Source organism: Platichthys flesus, chromosome 8, assembly GCF_949316205.1.
Source record: "Platichthys flesus chromosome 8, fPlaFle2.1, whole genome shotgun sequence".
In the NCBI taxonomy this organism is placed as follows: domain Eukaryota; kingdom Metazoa; phylum Chordata; class Actinopteri; order Pleuronectiformes; family Pleuronectidae; genus Platichthys; species Platichthys flesus.
Genome location: NC_084952.1, coordinates 20,062,858 through 20,082,954, shown reverse-complemented (window position 1 = coordinate 20,082,954; position 20,097 = coordinate 20,062,858). Strand labels below are relative to the sequence as shown.

General features: G+C 40.1%; 1 protein-coding gene across 1 annotated transcript in view; it reads left to right on the top strand.

Annotated features, from left to right (window-relative positions):
* The window catches only part of aff2 (AF4/FMR2 family, member 2), a 145,914-nt gene that overhangs the window by 27,172 nt on the left and 98,645 nt on the right, over positions 1-20,097 (top strand). Inside the window, exon 2 of the mRNA XM_062393311.1 lies at positions 14,143-14,263. Within this exon, the coding sequence (XP_062249295.1) occupies positions 14,143-14,263 (121 nt within the window). The remainder of the gene's footprint in view (positions 1-14,142; positions 14,264-20,097) is intronic.

The following is a 20,097-nucleotide window of genomic DNA, read 5'->3' as shown; positions in this document are numbered from 1 at the left end:
TCGTTGAAAAAGTAATTTCATTAACTGTTAATCAGCAGTGTGTGAAGTTACAGCAGTCATCACTTTGGCTTCATTACTCAACTGTCCACTCCAAACAACTCCATAAACTCCACACCCACACCACGTCACATGGTCAGTCTGCAGCACATGTGGAAATAGGAAACATGACGCTGCAGTTTAAAAAGATTGACCCAGCACGGAATGAGGTAACTGTGGTTAACGTCAGTCTGCTAAGGGCTTGCAACATTCATAAGACAACTTTGTAACAGGAATGCGTCACATTTGTTGTTTTGGTAGAAGCTCCCACCGACAGCCCACGTCAGACATAACCTCACTGAACACACACAGACCAAACTGATATCAATCAGCTGGTGTATAGTCATATAACTGTAAGGGTTTGCCAAGTAATGTGTTGCTGATTAACAATGGTCATATGTAGAGTTTACAGTTACACAAAAACAGGAAAGGTTCCTGTTAACGCAATCAACATTTTATTTCCCCCAAATTACCTTTTTTTTGCTCTCAGTCGCTCTCTGGACACACACACACACACACACACCGACACACACACCGACAGACACTGTTTATGTGTCTGTGAGTATAAGGATGGTCTCTAATCTCTCTCTGTCTCTTCCTGCCCTTATGATAAACTGCCTGTCTAACATTGTTTTCGTATCTGTGTGTGTCTGCTTGTGTGTGTGTGTGTGCGTGCATGCACACAATTTCCACACTGTGTCTGCGTCTGAAAGGCTTGTGGCGTGGATGCATGTGGGTTTGTGCAACTGTGTGCCCAGTTTGAACATCTTCTAATGAATGTTTTTGGAGATGACAGTGAGGGATACTCTGTGTGTTTGTTTGTGTGTATTACTGTTTCTGTGTGTGCGTGCCTTTGTCTCAACCAGACTATGTCTCCAGAGCTTGGCTCTAGGAGCATTGAGAGGCAAACATTAACGTCACCAGATGCCTCGGTCTGACTATCTCCCTCTCAGTGCCCCCCCCCCCCCTCCCTCCCTCCTCCTCCCCACTCGCTCCATCTTTTGTCTTCCTCTCTCTAACCTGTTATCTGATCATTCTCTCTCTTTCTCTCCTGCTCTGATTTAACAGAATACAGGATATAGTTAAGTGCGTTCATTCATTTTCTAATTAACAAATTTACCCAGCACTAATTCTTTCTCATCAGCTAATAGTCTGTAGATTAACTATGATGTGTGTGTGTGGAGGAGGAGGAGGAGGAGGAGGGGAGGTTGCTGTTTGAGGGTGTGTTACATTATTAACCCCTCATTAACAGGGGAAAGTCAGGACATAAAGGAAGCCCTTATCACTGATCGGACTAATCAGGGAATAATCTGTTTCCCTTTCAAAAGGCAACAGTGAACATTCAGGCTTGTCCTCACGCCGTCACTTCTGATTTTGTGTCATCTGTTGTGTTGGCAGACGGAGAAACGACCTGCGGCCATTTAGTATCAACACATCCCTGGGAAATAATTGCTATGACACATTTCAGTGTTAGGGATACAGCGTCATTGTTGCCACTGCACGCTCATTTCCCCCAGTGTTGAACGTCATCCTCTGCCTTTTTTTTCCTTTTTTGGAGCAGTTTGGAAGTGGCTGGGCTGCCACATGAAAACACCCTTAAGGCAGACTGAGGAGTTGCACATCAAGCAGAGCGGAAAGAGATCTTGAAATCCGATGATGGGAAGCAGCCCTCTGTAAGCGTCAAAACATTAGCACTGCTGGGTGTAATCAGAGTTCACCGATCGCCTGTAAGGGAATCACACACATTTTTTAATAACATTTTCAACCAGTGAGGCTAATATACTGATAGGCATTAATTCAGTGAAATCCATCTGTCAGAGATCGGTTTTTGATCTTTGAAACTGGGCATTCTGCAAAGTTATCGTGTTTCCAAACATAGCAGTGGCAGGTTTAAAGTCATATTTACAGCGATTTCTATTAAAGCAGACAACAGTTTTTTTTCATAATCTAAAAATTGAGAATCACAGCAAAAGCCCCAAACACAAAGATATTGAATTTGTAATGGAATAGAATTAGACAAGCAGAAAATCCTATAACAACCCAGATGTTGGGAACAGCGGTGGGAGAGAGAGCAGAAGAAGGGCAGGGCTCTGTCTTCTCCTTTTTTTTTGATTGCAGGTAGTTCGATTTTTTAAGGAAGGCAGTTTTTCTGAGCCTATAATTGTTTCGGTATGACAGACATTTAAACATCGGATGTTAATGCGATAACATCAGTGGTTCCCATTAATTATCTAGACTGTGGTGGCCCGGTTTATTCAAATTTGTCCTGTTATGGTTTCATTATGAAAGAAGAAAAACGTTTTCAACTTCTAATAATAACATAAGAGATCTATAATTTGGTGTGTGTGGTGCTTTTTACAACGGCGTGCTAGCTACAGCATGTGAGCTACTTAGCTATCTGTGTGAGAGCTACAATGTGAAAGCTACAGCGTGCAAGCTACTGTGTGCGAGCGGTACAGCATGCTTGCTCTATGGTCCATAATGATTTTACCATCCATGCAGAAAGTCAGACCTCATAGTGTCAGCTACAGTTCTGGCATCAATGCACTTCTTTCTCTAATGCTGGAGTCAGTGTGCCTGTCACTGAATCTGTTGTTCATGAGCATGATCTTTGTGCGCATGCATCTGCACCCCCCGTTACCATAGATTTAATTAATTCTGTCAGAAGTGCTGAACATTGTGTGATCAAGTTTGCGATACAATTTCAGATCAGATCCATTAGTAGAAACCCATCCATTCATTGTCTTCCACTTATCTAGTCCTAGAGCTGTTTAAGTACGGTATCCCAGACGTTCCATGCAACACTTCCGAGCTCCTCCTGGGGGGGCGCTCCCTGGCCAGATGGGGTCAACTATCTCTATAGCCAGTTCTGGGTTTCCTCCTGGTTTAGCCTGTCTGGTAAACCTCCGGAGGAAATCGATCTGAAGGCATCCTGTCTAAACGCCCGAGCTTCAACCGTCTCCTCTCGACATAAAGGGGCAGCGGTTGAACGAAATAACGAGGTCGCGTACACAACGGGTCGTAATGAGTTTTCTCAGTGAGTCAGGTGGCTCCGCTCAGCCTTAGAGATTGTCTAAGGAGTTCAGGTGCTGGGGGGAGCTCGTAGTAGGCACATTAGCAGGAATGGAAAAGAAGATTCATAATCCTGTTCTCATTAGTATATAATCCCCTGAAACCAAGAATTGTTCTGTTTTCTTTATCTTGGAATGAGCCCTTTATTTCTACACATAGGAAACAGGTCCTATTCAATCCTGCTGCACCATGTTTCTTTAGCCAAGAACAGACAAACCAAAAACTGGCTCTAGAGAGGACCTTACACATTTTACACCACCTGCAAAACCACCTGGAAAGCGAGGAGTATCCTGTTGGTGGTTATCTACATCCCCACCACTACCTTACACTAAATCCAACATATTGAACAGTTACATCACTTGAAATAGTTTGTGGAGTTTTTATGTTTCATGTAGAGGAAAAAGCTTTGACTGTTTAGTGAAACACAACTGGTTGGTGGATGTTAACCATGATCCCCGGCTTCCTGATTTAGAACGTCTGCTGCTGTATCAAATTCACCAAACTCTGATTTCAATTCTTGATATTTTAAGGGTTTGGCGATAAACTGAAATGTGTTCTATGTCTTTTTGGACTGATCTACAGTTCAGCATTGCTCTTGACCTGATTGACCTTCTTCTCTCAGTTACACGCTTCTCACAAGAGATCAAACTTCAAGAACAGACAATAAGGGTGAGGAGTGGGAGTGGGAGTCACCATGCATCCCTGCTCCAAGTCAAACTTATTTTGAAGCTGCTATTTTGACCCATAAAGACACAAGGCAAAACCTCCTTCAAAACTACTGACAGATTTGCTAACGTCTACAAAATTGATATAATTTAGATAGAGACATGAAATAAAAACATTTGAAATCTTACACACTTATTTGGCTTTTTATTGTAAATCATTGGTGTCTCTCTAAGCTTCAAGGCAGAGTGTCCCCCAACCCCCCTCCCCCCCTCCTCCTCAAAATTATGAAATTATGACATAATGTTCTTAATGTTTCCAATCACAGAGATAAACTCCACTCGACCTCATTGGGTTTAACATAACTAGTGAAAATCCTTTCCTCAGTTTCATCCGGTCATTACTCATCAGCACCTAATTAATAAAAGGAAGTGAACCATCGTTAATGAAAACAGTATTAATCTTCACACTTAAACTGTGAATTATCGCACGTTGTCGCTCTTGTAATCCGAAAGAAGAATAGGTCGTTATCACCGGCATGCAGTTGGATCAAGATGAAAAGATTGTTTGGAGAATATCATACTTTTGGAAATGATCACTTTCTGCTCCATGCCGTTTGATAACTATGAAAACATTCTTATCACACTCACCAGGGATAAATTAAAGCACAACAATTCAAACTGTTTTCAAGATGTTTTAAAGAAGCCGGGTAATCAAAAACGTTGATGATTGTACAAAAGACCAGCGAGAGGCCGTTTCAGGAATTTAGAATGAATTCCAGGACATTGCAGCGAGTTGGCATGAGAGCAGCTTCTGGAGTCACTATGGAGTCTGTTTGCACTGAATGTGATTCTACTACAAAGTGTTTGCACTCAGAAATGTGCTTAAGTGGTCTGTTTTCATTGTATCACACACACTTCAACATCTCTCTCCCCCTCTCCCTCTCTCTCTCCATAATCCTTTGTTTCACTGGTCTCCAAAAGCCATTATGTTAAAGTACCTACGACAATTGAGACCCATAATTTACTACATGCTCACATAGACACACACAACCTAACCACACGTTTTTGTCACTGTGCAAAGATAGAGTCTCCTGTCTCCCATGTTGAAAAGGCACTTAAGAAATTGTAACATGTTCTAAATGTGACACTTACCAATCAAACGCACTGTAAACGATACCTAACGAATTGATTTTAAATTACAAAATGGCCCTCTCGCTTTTCACAATGCTGAAATGCATCCCCCAGTCACTAGTGCAGAGACTCTGGCTCAATATGCGATGTTGGTGTAAGATGGCAGCGTAAGTATCTATATTGACAACATTTCTGGAAAATGGGAGGAGGTAGGGACGCGTCGTCCATTGTCAATGGTCAGGCCACACACTGGTTGCCCTATCTTACTGGATGGACGTTGCTGGAGCAGTATACACTCTATGGATGTACTAGCTCCTGCAGACAGAACCCAGGGCTGAAGAAGTGAGTAGTTAAAAATGTAATTCACAGTAAAGACACCAAATATCAAAGATGATATATTAGTAGAAGTATTCCGAAAGTATAACAAATAATAAAGGACAATTCATTGAAGAAGGGTTATATGTTCACTACATTATTGTTGACATATTTGAGCATAATTTGTTATTTGCTTGATTCATTTCAGTCCTTTTGGTCTGAAACGCAACGGGAGGTTTTTTGATGTCAATTTCATTTTTTGCATCTGTCGCGTGTTTCAAGCGCCATCAGACCCCAGTGCTCACTCTTGGTGAATCCAGCAGGGGATCCCCACTGTGTTCACACTTACACTTCTGCATTTCTATGGACCTTATACTAGAAGGTCAGGCAGATAAATTCCCTAGAAACTGGGGAGCACATCACTCGGACATTTGGCTTCACACATGCACGCCTCTGGAGAAAATACGGAGGAGACCTGTGCATGTCTGAAAGCAGCTTCTCACTGTGATAGTGGGTTCACACAGAGGGTTATTCTTGCCTGAGATTTTTCATGGTTAAACCGCTGAAGATTTTTCTGCAGTCTGTACATCATCTCACTCTTGACATCTTGACTGGGTAAAGTTCACTAATTGACTCTCATATAAGAGAGTGAATGATGTGAAATGTGTGTTTTGAACAGAACAGAAAACACTCAGGAGTCTACAACTCAACAACATGGTTTGTCAAATGGCTGGTGTGATTTGTCGTAATTTACTCTAAGTGGTTTGATCCTGGAAGAACTCCACACAGTTTTACTAGTGCTGCTCACTTTCAAACTCTAATGGCTTTTGTTGTTTGATGGAGTTGAGACGGTTTTTAAATACAAACAAAAAGACGAAACAGTATAAAGGAGAGAACTCCTTTACATTTACTGTGTGATTTCTATATGTCTGTGTGTCAGTGTTATCTTGTCTCAGAAGTGACACACACATAAGAACACAAAGCAGCCGAGTCCCGTCTTATTCCTGCTCTGTCCTCGTTCTCAGTCTCTTTATCTATCCATCAGTGTCAAACACACAGGTGTGTGATGTGCATGAAAACAAAGCCGGAAGGTAACAATGTGTTTGAAGGCTGTGTCTCATTATAATACTTGCTCTCATGTCGAACACACACAAAGGCACAAAGCAGTGATTTCTGGGATCCTCTTTCTTAACGATCCATCCACTTGCACAAAGCTAAGAGCTGTATATTTTCATACTGATGGCTCACTGGATCGTCTCCTTCTCCTCCGTCTATCCAGGAATGCCTGCTGATATCTCTCTGATGTCTAATGCTGTCTGAATGAACACACACACACACACACACACACACACACACACACACACACACACAGACACACACACACTGTGTGTTGTTGAACTGACACTTCAAACAAAGCTTTTGTCTGCTGCCTGTCAGCTATTCCTCTCTCCTTCCCCCACTCCTCCTCTTCCTCCTCCTCTCATTATCCCCCTCACTTCTCCCTGTCATTCCAAAACACTCGTTCTACCCCCTTATCCCCACATTTCCACTCTCTCTCTCTCTGCCTCACACACACGCACATACACACACACACATTAGAAGCAGGCTTTATTCCTAAATGAGCTGCCTAGATAAATGCAGGTTAAATAAAATGCAAAGGTTGAAAATATGAGGGGATTTAATAATACCACTTGAGCTAGAGGTATAATCATCAGTGCTGTTTCTTTTCCAGAAGCAATAGACTAATCATATATTATTTAAAGCAAATAATATATGACTGCATTACAGACAGAGGTGTCACTAATACAACCGTGGACTAAACTTGGACATGACATAAAAACAGTTTTACCATCATGTTTGAGTGTTGTGAATGTGAACAAAGACTTTACACTCTAAAGAACAAAATATAGAGCTCAAATTCTGCTTTATTTGAACCTAATTGGGCTAATTGAGATGAGGTGTGTTTAAAAATGAATTCATACACAAAAATTGTATACATTCAATTCATTATTACCCCCTCGAATAAGGAGTTTATTTTTTCACCCATGTCTTTTAGTTTTTTTCAGTGGTGGATCTTTGATTTTCTAAATAAGGGGCCATAAAGGTGCCAGAGTTTAAGCAGAGGGGCCAATTATATGTCCAACATCCATATGCAATTCCTGATTCATTGATGTGCACATTTAAGTTATCCCTTGCTTACTGTTACCTCGATAGCTTTGAACAAGGCAAAAAGCGAAAAAGCTTTGAAAATAAAATACATTGTCATATTTATGGTTCGTAGTTGCTAGTTTATATATAAAAAAGAGACTACTGCCGATACAGGGGTACTTCAGGGTCAAAACCGATTTCAGCTGGTGCCCTGGCCCCATCCCCTGGATCCGCCATGAGTTTGTTTATAAATAGGATTACGTAAAAACTACCTTAACAGATTACCATGAAGTTCGGGGAAGGATGTTGTATTGGTCAGGGTAGAAGCCATTCACTTTTGGGGCTGATCCGGATCAGAGGGCAGACCCAGAATTTTTTTTTTTTCTTTGTGAGATAGATCATTCTTTTTACCTTTCCATTGATTTGTCAGAGAATCACTAATGGATGAAAAGATCTGACATGTTTAAGGCATTGACATTTATGAGTGTGTACAATTAGGAGCAGATTTAAATAAAAAATCCAGATCTAGTAAAACTGGTTTCATAACAGGACTGTTGGACCTTAACAGATATGAACTCTATAAGTGCCATTCTAGTTTGTTTTGTTAGACATTTCAGATCAGGACAAATATTTACAGGATGCTGACAGAGCTAGCCCCTCTTGACTAACATCAATGAGAACATGATATCAGTTATCAAATCAGTTGAGAAATACTAAATTATAATGGTATTATAATTATAATATTATATTGGCTTGAATATGATTGGTAGAGCCAGCTGGTAGACAGGCAACTATGAGTGAGTCAGTGACTGTGAAGCATTAATGAAGAGTGTGGTTCAGTCCTGGTTCATCTGATTTCATGTCGCGGTGCAGGTGACCTCAGCGTGTGGTAACAGCTATATCTACAAACCCAAACGTGGTGTAGTTTGAGAAAAGACACCAAACCCTTGACCTCGGTCTCATGATGCCTTCGAGTAGACGCTGATCTCATCAGGTCAACTCATCAGGTCAACTCTTATTTTTCAACAGAATTTTGGAAGAAACAAGGCAACTTTGATATGCTGACAGTGATGATCTGATAAAAGGTGCCTTTATATAAGTGTTACTGTATACAAAATCATTTGGAATAAAAATTAGCTATATAATAGCTTATTTTCATTTAATGAGCAAGGATAGGATCTGTATATCAGTGTTCACTTTGTGAAATCTAAGTGCGAAGGACTGAAGTTCACACAAATGTCTCAATGGCTTCAAATCAGTTGAGCTATCTTTCCCAGCCATTTGCCTTGAACGGTTGGGACGGTAATTCCCATGAGACACAAATGCAGCACGAGTCCACAAAGTCAGGCTCCAGAAGATTCTCAATGAAGCAGCTCCAGAAACTCTCTTGATGACATAAGTAGGCATGGAGCCTTTCTCCCACTGACGACATAACACAGACACTTCAACACGTTCATTTTAACCCACTTACCGGCTTCAACATCTGGCTGCAGCCGTGCGGTGTGTTGGAAACAATCTTTCAGTTTTTACTGACATTAAATGTAAGACGTCAGTGTTACACAGTGGAAGTAAATGTAATAAATAAAAGAATTTAATATAATTTCAGCACAGTTCTGTTAATATTGGACCGTTAGGACAAATAAATTGCGGTCTTTCAGTTGCACTTTCTATTAAAACAATCCTGTAATCCCCATAGCTGCAATAGGACATTTTCCTGAGAGCAAACCGTCTGATTAACCTTCATCCATCAAGTAGAGGAGCTGTTCTTCCACTGGGCAGCTGCCTGCGGAGCTGCCTTGCTCAAGGGAGCCGCGGCAGAAAATGTTGAGGGGTCGAGAGAGTGATACTGAAACACTGTGCAGTGAAAGTGAATGAGAGGGTGATGAGGCTGTGTTCGAGACGCGTGTGTGCCTGTGTGTGTGTGTGTGTTTGTAAGTGTGTATTTAGTTATCAGGGGAGCACAGCATAGCTCTGCTGAGATTAAATTCCCAGAGCTTACTCTGGCTATCAGCATTACTTCAGGACACACACACACACACACACACACACACACAGACACACACACACACACACACGCACACACAGGAGGAAAGCAGAGTGGTAGAAAAAATACTGCCACAGCTACATTTTTATTCACAGGAAATATCAACATCGACAGTATGCCCACTGCTGTTATCACCGCTGCCATTAATCCCCACCAATCCATCCATCTGTCAGTCTGTCCATCATCTGTCTTTTTTTTCGCCCTGAAAAGTCAGAGTTTCACTTTTATCAGCAGTGCTGTTAACTGCTGACAAACTAACTGATCCAGCTGCCGTCTCTGTACCAACCTGATATCATCACATATAAATAATAATGTGAATACGATGACCATCAGAAGACAGTTAAAATCTGAATAATATCAGATTCAGCCACGGAGTTACTGCATCAATGATAGTTCAAATAACAGCTGTGACTAAAAACATCCATGTTTGGATGCTGAACTGAAGTGAACTTACTAGGACTGTAAGTAATGATTGTTTTCATTATCTATAAGTCTGCCAATTATATTCTTGATAAATCAATTAAAACACTGAAATTAGCGCTTAATAATGTAACAGAGCATTTGTCAACTTGTGATCGAAAAAACAAAAAATATCTATTATTAAGGTTAGACTAAGACGTGTCTCATTTGAGATGCTGGAACCATCAATTCCTTAATGAAACATAATCCAATAATCAATAATCCAAGTTGTTGCTGATGAATGTTTTTTTTCGACGGACTAGTTGAATAATCATGGCAGATCTAGATATCACCAACAATTATGTTTGTAGACATTGACACAATTAACCAGGACTGTCAGTCCTGGTTAATTGTGTCTACTGCAGACCACATAGGGGGCACTACCAGCAATTAAAGATTATATGTGATACATTGTCAAGCATAATAAATAACATGTAGCCTTAGTATATAATTATAAGTGTAATATTGACCTAAAAAGTACTAAAAACTGTTTGATTTGCCATTAATGTGGATTTCCACCAAGTTTCACAATATGATTATTGATAAGTGATTGCATCAGCTTCATGAGCTGTCTTCCTCTCCAGTTGTTTAATGCACCTCTAAGTAGAATTAGCTCTACCGGCTGTTTAACTCAGCACTATAGATAATTTTTATTCAAATAATGAAATAAAAATTTCTGCTCCATTTAGATGGAAGTGAAGCCATTGTCACCAGTCCTGCACGCCTCAAAGAGCTTGATTTAGACCAAGGGGTGTTTTACTGTGTCAGAGCAGGTGGCTGTAAAGTCTCTGACTGACCTGTCTGACCATGGCACTGTGGTCCTGACGCTTGTAAAAAAAAGAAGAAGAAGGCGTTCAGTGGAGGGTAAACGGACAGGTTATCCTGTGTATGACAGGTAGTTTTGTACCGTCTCACTGCCACATGGTGGGAAATACATCCTGGATGTGTTAATTACCTTGTCTGACCTGATTCCCTTTGTGTGAATGTAGTGTGTGACACACCGAGACAGAGACAGTGATCTCTCACATGGGACTGTAGCACTGTGCGCGTTTGTATACGTACTGTATGTGTGTGTGTGTTTGTCATAGTGACAGCTCTGTCAGTTATCTCCCTGCACTGACAGACAATGCACATGTCAAGCAGCAGTCCCAGCACACACAATGATCACATCTATGTATACTGCTATACACAGGCTAACACACGCACACACACACACACACACACACATACACACACACACACCCACACACACACGCACACACACACACACACACATACCCACACACACAGACGCACCAAACCTGTCATTCATTTTGTCTGGTATATTCCCTCTGCTCTTGTTTTTTGCTCCTGCTTTCCTCCTATTCCACCTTCCTCTCCCCATCCCTCCACTCTGTCTTTCATCATTCTGTTATTTTTTTTTCCTTTTAAAGAAAGAGTCTGTTGCCCTGAAACTGGGTCTTTTTTTTACTCCCATGGGCCTCCCTGTTTTTTTTCCCTCTTTTCTCTTACTGCCTCTCCGCTCTCTCTCCCTCCCACTCACATATTGCTGATGGATTAAATGTTGAAAGCGAGGTCTGGTAGAGAAAAAGAGAAAGTCTGTTTTAATTGTGTTGATCACTAATTACCCGGCCTTTCTCATCTCTCGACAGTGGATGTGATAAAAAACAGGATGCCCTTTCCTGGGTCAGCAGGCCACAGCCTCATGCATAACCAGTATTCACACACACTCATAAATATTACTTTGTACTTTGGATATTCAAGTTTGGCTTCCAGCGTTTAGATTTCTCTGTGGAGGCCGGTGAAGTGGCATTTAGAAGAGCAGGCTGAATTGTAACCGTTCTGTTAAAGGGGTTTTGCTAAAAATACATGTTTGTGTAAGGGACAGGATCCCAAAACTTGGAGAGTCCCCTCCATTGCTCCAAGCCATTCCTATCATAATTTACTGTCTGCTGTCTTCAATATAGGCCACAAGAACCGACCATGAATCAAATGGTCAAACTAAAGTCTGTCCATCTCTAGACAATAGTTCAAAACAGGAGTGAAGAAATGTTAGAAGATTTAAAGCAAATTGTGATTCATCCACCAACACTGACAGGACACCCAGTGAGGTTTCAACTGAAACTGGCTTTAAATGCATCTGGCCTTTACAGAGTGGTTTGCTTCAGTGGGTACAGCATGTCATAAACACTGCCTGGATAAGGAGTTAAATTCCCAGTGGGCTCACCTACGTTAAAAATGAATGCACTCATGAATGAAAGTACCCAGCTAATGGCATACGTTACATCATATTAGCCCTACTATAAATAGAAAAACTGCAAAAGGTTGCCTTTTTCGAGCTCTGGCTAATGTTGTAGTTGTAAAACACAATTTATGTCTTGTGCTTTGGTTGACTTTTTTGTGTTCTGCTTTCCAGCAAAGACTTAATTTAAATGTACCAGTCTTTATATGATACATTTGATTTAATTTAATTAATTATTAGTATAGATGTTTTAACTCTGTTGCTTCAAATGTGTCACAAATATAGTGTATGCTATTTCTGGAAACCCTTGTGGGCAAATGTAGGTCAACATTTTTTAATATACAGTATACACAAAGTCTTTATATATATAATATGATAACATAAACTTTATGTTTATAGGACATTTTAAAAACAGGGTTTACAAAGTGCTTTAACAGCAAAGCAAGTAAAATGAAAGGTGAAAAGAAAACAATAAAAACACAGTACAACACATCACATGAGATGTGAGCAAGTCTATTAAAATGGGTTTAGAAGTGATTTAAAAGAAGTCACTGACTCTGCAAGCCTTATCTCCTCAGGTCGGCCATTCCAAAGCTGAGGGGTCCTGATGGCAAAAACACGGTCACCTTTAGTCTTCAACCTAGACTTTTGTAAGGCCACCGGAGGATCTAAGGCTACACGCAGGCACATACAGATATATATATAGATATATAGATTCAGTGAAGGTTTTTCCTTGATGTTTGAAAGTGATGTATTTTGGCATTTGCCTAGGTTTTGAACATGTCACTTAATTAATTTCGATCAATGTGCACTTTACATTGTTATAACCTCTTAATAATATCCTGTTTGAACGCAAGACATCCTTATAAAGTTACTCAGGAATTGAGTAGTTCTTTATGAGATGCTGTTTTTACTCTTAATCAAGTAATTCATTTTATAAGTACTTTTACTTCTACGTGAGTCATTATAATTAACATTACTTTTACTTGAGTACTCTTTCTGTTTTCTCTATTGACGGAGTTATCAGCTCAGAGAAATTACACCAAGTAGTTTCTGAAAGTGTTTTATTCTTTTGCTGACAAGCTCTCTACATAAGACATCTCTACATAGAGAGTAGTAGGAAAGAACCAGACAAGAACCAGACAGGTTGTTTTGTCCTGTGTACAATCCATACACAGAGCTAAGCTAAGTGCTTCACAGTGTCAGTGCCATGCTTAACAGCAGGACTAAGAATGTAGTATGTGATGTGTATAATAAAGTTATGATGAATCAAACAATCTGTCTACTATCCTTAATTATTTTTCCTACTTAAAGCAGTGGTTTTAGGACATTCTGATGACACACAGTAGCAGCATGACATAAACATTTTATAGTAGTTTGATAATATGGCAGCTCAAATTCATAGACTACTGGGAATAATTCAAAAGCCCTGAGAAAAATAACTAAACCCACTGCTGAGCTAATTCAAAGAGACATAACGCTTTCCGTGTTGTCTTTGTGTTTGCACGTTAAATATGAGTAGGATTATCATTTCCATGAGGACAGCCAGTGTTCGAGGTGAGGTAGCGACTAAAATAATATTTAGTGACAGATCAGAAAGCCAGGTTTGTTAAGTAGCCTGTCAAAAAAGAAGTCTAAACAAACCTTGCAGCTTCATATATAAATATATGTGTGTATTTTACCGTTCAACCCTCTGTCAAAATCTTGTTGGATAAAACAATTGTTTCTGGTATTTTGAACCTGCGTGAAGGATTCTGTTTTTTCTACTCTTTTCCTCATTTCACTTTCTGTCCATGCAATGTGAGTCATTTTCACACGATGCAGTGGCAGTAGTTACCCTGTTATTTCCCTGTTCAAGCTACGTGACTACTCTAATCACACTGCGGGAAAAGAGCAAAACGCTCTTTGCGGTTCCAAAAACGACTCGTTAGCGATACTCATTATAAACCAGTGGGTTTCCTTGGTGCCAGGCCTGTGTGTTGGCCGCAATGGGAGATGCTAACAAGCTTTTTTTCCCTTTGTGTTTCCAGTCATCTGGAGTCAGAGCGCAGCGCCCTGAAGAGGAGAGAGTGGGAGAGGAGGAATCAGGAGGTCCAACAGGATGAAGACCTGTTCTCAACTGGATTCAACCTGTTTGGAGAACCTTATAAAGTAAGTTGATTCATGTTTAATAATTTGATACAAGTTGTTTAATAGTTCTTTCCAGGAGTAAGATGAGGAGATTAGTAGCACTCCTGTGTTATTGTATGATTTGGAGGCCTTTAGTCATGATATAGTTGCAGCAAGTAACTCCACCTAAAACCAGTCTTTTTGTACAGATCTTATAATCTTATTAATGGAGGTTATATTGTGTTTAGGTTCATGGACTGAGTTAATGTGATGACTTTAGGCTGATTCATGCTTCTGCGTCGAAGCTACCCGTTAGGTACGCATTATCCTAAGAACTGGAACGAGTACTTATAGTTGTGTGTAAGTTTGTGTGAGCTGCACGGCATTACACTAACAAAATGCTAGTGGCGAGAGAGTTTCTATGCTGGTGTTGAGTGTCTTCCTGTTTCTTGCCTGCTTATTTACGAATTCTCTGGCATTTTTGGTTTACTTCAGAACAATGGTGGTTTTACTAAACGGATCGTGTTGGAGTTAGAGCTGTTGTTGAAGAGAAAAAGGTTCTCAAAGAAAACGGAGAAAAGAAAGATGTTGTCCCTGTTCTTCTCAATTCAAAAAATGGCGGCAGGTCTGAGATGTGATGCTACCAAGCAAACCAATCACATGCAGCTCTTGCGGTCTGGGCTATAGTTACATTTTTGAGGATATGCGCTTCAGTGTACGACGTAAGGTATACGTCTACGCTTGGGTTGGCCCTAGCTTCGACACAAAATCATTTATTGGCTTCAACACCTATGTTTACCTGCTATTTCATGTCCAAATGATTCTATAATGTAGCTCTGCGGAAGCCATTATTAGCAGTCTTCCTTTGCTTTCATCCTAACTCTGAGCGCCAACTTGGTATGTGACAGTGCTATTATCGTCTAACGCTTTAATTTCAAAGTAAAAGGTAAACCATGTCTCTGTTTAAATTGAAGGACTGAATCACAAGCTATCAGAAGCTGCAGAGAACACAAGCCTTATTACAACCCGGCCATGCTATGGTTCTTTACACTGATTCTTTACGCAAGCTGTTGTTAAGTACTGCTTTCTCCACTCACATTGCTGCTCAGGAGACAGCTTTATATTTCACTGTGAGGGTTTGATTGATCTGAGCAGGGGGAAAAGTAGACACAGTAACGTACCTGGCACCACGGTTTCATTCGGGCAAATGGAGTGAATTTACAACATCTTAATCAGGGAGAACGGACCGCTCTCCTCTAACTCAGCCTCGCTTTGTGATTTAGGCTCATATGAAACTATTAAGCCTCATGAAAGCAATCAATTTAAAAGGACTGTTATTGCCAGCCAACAAACATTTCTGTGTTAAATATTTACTTGAAGGCTGTTTTTGTGGCTGATAATGCTGATGATGGCTTATGGCTCATTATAGCCTCTTGATATCCTTTTCTTCCCTCATGTTCTCCCTCTGAGACCAACACTGTATCATCCTCCTGCTCCGATCTGATCTGAGGCACTTGAGATGCCATCGCTTTGTTTCTTCTTTAGCTGAAAGGGAACTAGCCATGCATAAAGTCCACGGCCCCTGTGTATAAAATTGATTTTGGTTTGTTAACTCTCATTTGCTACCGCCAGGCACTTCAACACTCGGTTATGCCGCCAAGTGTATCGACCTTGGGACAGGCTGGCTTTGGATCTTGGCAGAGTGTGTTTAACTGCTGCTGTGTCTGAAGGCAGAGGACACGACGGCTTCTCACCAAGACACTGCTCGAGGTTCAGGGGGCCGTGGCAGCACATGAGAGGTTGTTCTGATAATGAATCTAATCCTGTGTGCCGCCATACTCCAGATAATTGTTTCTAACTAATTAAGGGTGCTGAGGTGAGGTCAAAACTTGTGTGTGACTGTGTGTGTGTGTGTGTGTGTGTGTGTGTCTGTGTGTGCAAGAGAGAGCGGAGCTGGCATGGAGGGATGTTGGCTAGACTGTGTTTAGGTTGATATTTCAAACATCTCTGTTGATATTTAAATTATGTTTGAGAGGATTATGAATTCAGGTTTCTGATTGAAGATTAGATTTGTTATCCTGTAACAAGATATCAGTGTTAAGAAAGTACATAAAAAACACAAATGCCTGCAAAGGTTTAGTGTGCAGTTATACCCCCAAGAGTCCTATAAAGAGTTACTTACTTACGACAGTTACGCCTCTTTTCCTCACAGTTTTATGTCAATAATTCCATTCCACATACAGACTACAACCCCTAGGGTCCCATACATGAAAATGCCATGCCTTTATGGATGGATTACAACGTCACTGCAGCCATTGGAGCTAATTTTGCCGGTTTGTCATTGCCCAGTTTCGTGGAATATTAACCTGGAGAAAAAATTGGGACAAAGCTGCTGCTAGAATATTGCTGACAATTAAATAACACATTATTTAAGCCAATTATATTAATATATCTATTAATATTCAAATAAATGCATGTACACAAATTTATTAATGATTTCCTATTTTTTTTATTTAAGATTAATTTATTTATTTTTACAAAATGACATTCCAGACAGTCAGTATGTGTTAAACTGCCTGAAAATTTTATATTTCATTTTACAATAACACAGTTTGATTATAAATAAACTGAATGTGATTAGACTCTTAACTAATTATTCTTTTTTGCTAACTTCCTGTGATACAAACTGCATATGCTCTGTTCGAAATCAACATGCCAAAATCATCAGAATGAAACAACTCCGGTCGACTCACACAGACACAAAGCTATGTTGAAATGAGGCTCTACTAAATTTATAGCGTAAGCTAATTTCACGTCATCGTAGACAGTTAGAGTTGCGATTAGTTAGCAGTGAAGAAATAATTCAAGACAGACATCACCTCTGACAGTTGTTGCAAAAAATAAATAAATACGAATAAGAATAATGATATTCCTGAATAATAAAGACAAAAAAAAATGGCAGCATATTGAAGCTGAGATTTGTGGGACATTAAAATGCCTTCATCAATATTAGATTGTAAAATTATCTGTAAAACTCAATGATTATGTTCAACTTCAATGTATCTGGTGCCAGCATTTGCACAAATTGAAAATAAATCGCAGGGTCCAGAATTGTCCAGTATTAATGTACGTCCCATGGGTGCTGCACTCATTAATACATCATGCCGTCATTTGAATAGCCATTAACTCAACAGGGGAACTATAATTGAAGGTAAAAATAAGTCAGAAAAAAATGGAAAGCAGTGAAATATTCTGTAAGTGACTGCATCGTTCACAGGGGATAACCCGTTGAGCTGTTATATATTCCAGCTCTTTTGTTTCCTCGCAGCTAATGTTCTGCCTCCATGGAGTTTATCTCACAGTTCTGCTAAACTTGAAAAACGGCTCTAGCACACATCGCTACTTTCTACTGCTGATTTATTTGCCATAGCTTTTCTTACGGTGTCACTGTGCTTCATACAATGCGGTGGAATTAGCAGGGCCCCTGCACCCTTTCCACACGTTCCCTGTGTCTAAGTGCTGAGTGAACCTTACAGAACTATATCAGACCTCTCTCTTTATAGGATTTATAGAACTTGAATTGTTCATGCTATCCTTACTCTTTATTTTTTTCTTCCACTTCCCTCTGTTCTCTCTCTCTCCCTGTACCTATGTGCTGTATCTATCAGTTGTCTGTCACTCTAAGTCTGTCTTTCTGTCTCCCTCTACAGTGTTCATTTTCTCTGTCAGCTATTAGCTAATCCCTCTTCTAATCCTGTTAAAGAGCGTTATGCTGTTAGCTGCTATTTGGGTATGATCTATTCACACACACACACACACACACACACACACACACACACACACACACACACACACACATACACACACACACACACACACACACATACACACACACACATAGGTATTCATCCTCTCCTCTGTTTTCCATTTTGCCTCTCTGTAAATGTGTTTTCTGTTCCTCTTCAGCCACCAGATCTTTTATTCATGAGCCTGAGATGGAGAAGAGATGGGCTAATTTATTCACAGCTAACTTTGGCTTGCCATGGTGTGTAGTGTAGTGTGTGTGAGCGTGTGTGTGTCACACAGAAGTTACGTTTGTTAAGATTATTTGAATGCAGTTCTCTGCTTTCTTGTATGAATCTTTTGTAAACAAGTCTTGATTCTTTGCACTTTTTAATTTTATGTTATTTTGTGGTTTTCAGCCATACTGAAGGATACTGTCAAGTGAGGACACACATGGTAGAAAAGATGGATGCTGCTTTCAGTCACATAGAGTTGACGTTTCACAACCATGAGGGTTTGTCCTTTAAACCCAGGTCAGCCTGTGATTTGTAATCATGGCAGATAATGGTCAGTCTGTGTTCTTAGTCCTGTGCAATTCCACCTTGACAAGAAAAAGTCTACCACAAATTACGTGTTTCATCAAATTTGTCTCTCCAGGCTTATATTCTTCCTCCTCCAGGCGGGGAAGTGTGCAGGCTGCAGTTGGAATTATTAGCAACCGTTCTAAGAGCACATTAGGTGGCAAATTTAGGAGTCTCATCTAGTTATCGATTTTACCGGTTGTTAAAAACTGTGCTTGAGAGATAAAGCTGAAGTTATGTCTCAGCCACTAGATAATCCTGGGTATTTGGTCCATAAATTTGAGTGAAACAGAACTCGACAATATCCTGCACCAATGCGCTGAATGTAACGTATATGTGGGAACTTAGATCCCTTAAGTCACACAAGGTCCATAAGGAATTCCAGTCCAATGATACGGGGGCTATTGTGCTGAAACAATAAGCCTATTTATGATTTTCAGCAACTATGTTGATTATCAAATAAATAAGAAACATATAAACTAATACTGCTCTAGGATGTGGATCCATGTTGTTAAACAGTTGCTCATTAATAGGTGGTCGATCCAACACCGTTGTTCAGACTGAATGTTTATTATCTGTTTGATGGATTGATCTGGTTTCAGAAACTCATGGTGTGTACAGGAGGGATCACTCTGTCACTTCATCAATCCCTTCACTTTTCTTAGAGCGCCATCATTAGGCCAAATTTAAATGTGTCCATTACTTTGATTTATGGCCAATCATAATAGACTGTAAATAAAGATGGACGACATGACGGCTTCTTAAAAGTAAAGCCAAAGCTTAATTTCTGGATAGTTGGAGAAGGTGGAGACACATTGTCAATCTTTCTATAAACGTCATTGCAAAATAACTAAAACTGATATTCTCATCAGCCTCAGCTGTATTTAGTGTTTATTGCTGATTATGTTAGCATGTTAATTTATGCTAAACTAAGATGATAAAAAATGGTAAATCAGCTGAACAGCTCTTTATTGTTGCCCCTAAGATTGTGTAACTTTTATTGAAACCAAACCAAGTGACAGAATTCCCTCCTCACCAATCAATCAACATCTCCATAGATCTGTACCTGTTACTAGAGTATGTTTTAGTGATTGACAGAAACTCACATGGACCAACAGACACAAGATCCGACTCAAGAATAAAGGATACACTGATCAATTTCATTCTACAAGTGAACAGGATGTTTCCCCCCCTCTCTGATTACAGTGGAACTGAATGTAGTCCACCCTGACAGCCTCACATACATCTGCATGATTGGTGTCAAGTTCTGCTACAGTCAGTGTTGGGATTATTCATCATTATTACATAAAACTCCCCTACTCTCTATGAACATACATTCATTATTCATGAATTCATTAACCTCTCCAAATACAGGCAATTTCACTCTGTCTAGAAAATTAGACCAAGGTTCTTCCTCACTCCTTACGTTTCAACCTCTAAACCTAATGAAGCTGTATTTGACACTATCACTTCACAGTAGCACATTAGCAGACTGCCTGCTGTCAACTACTC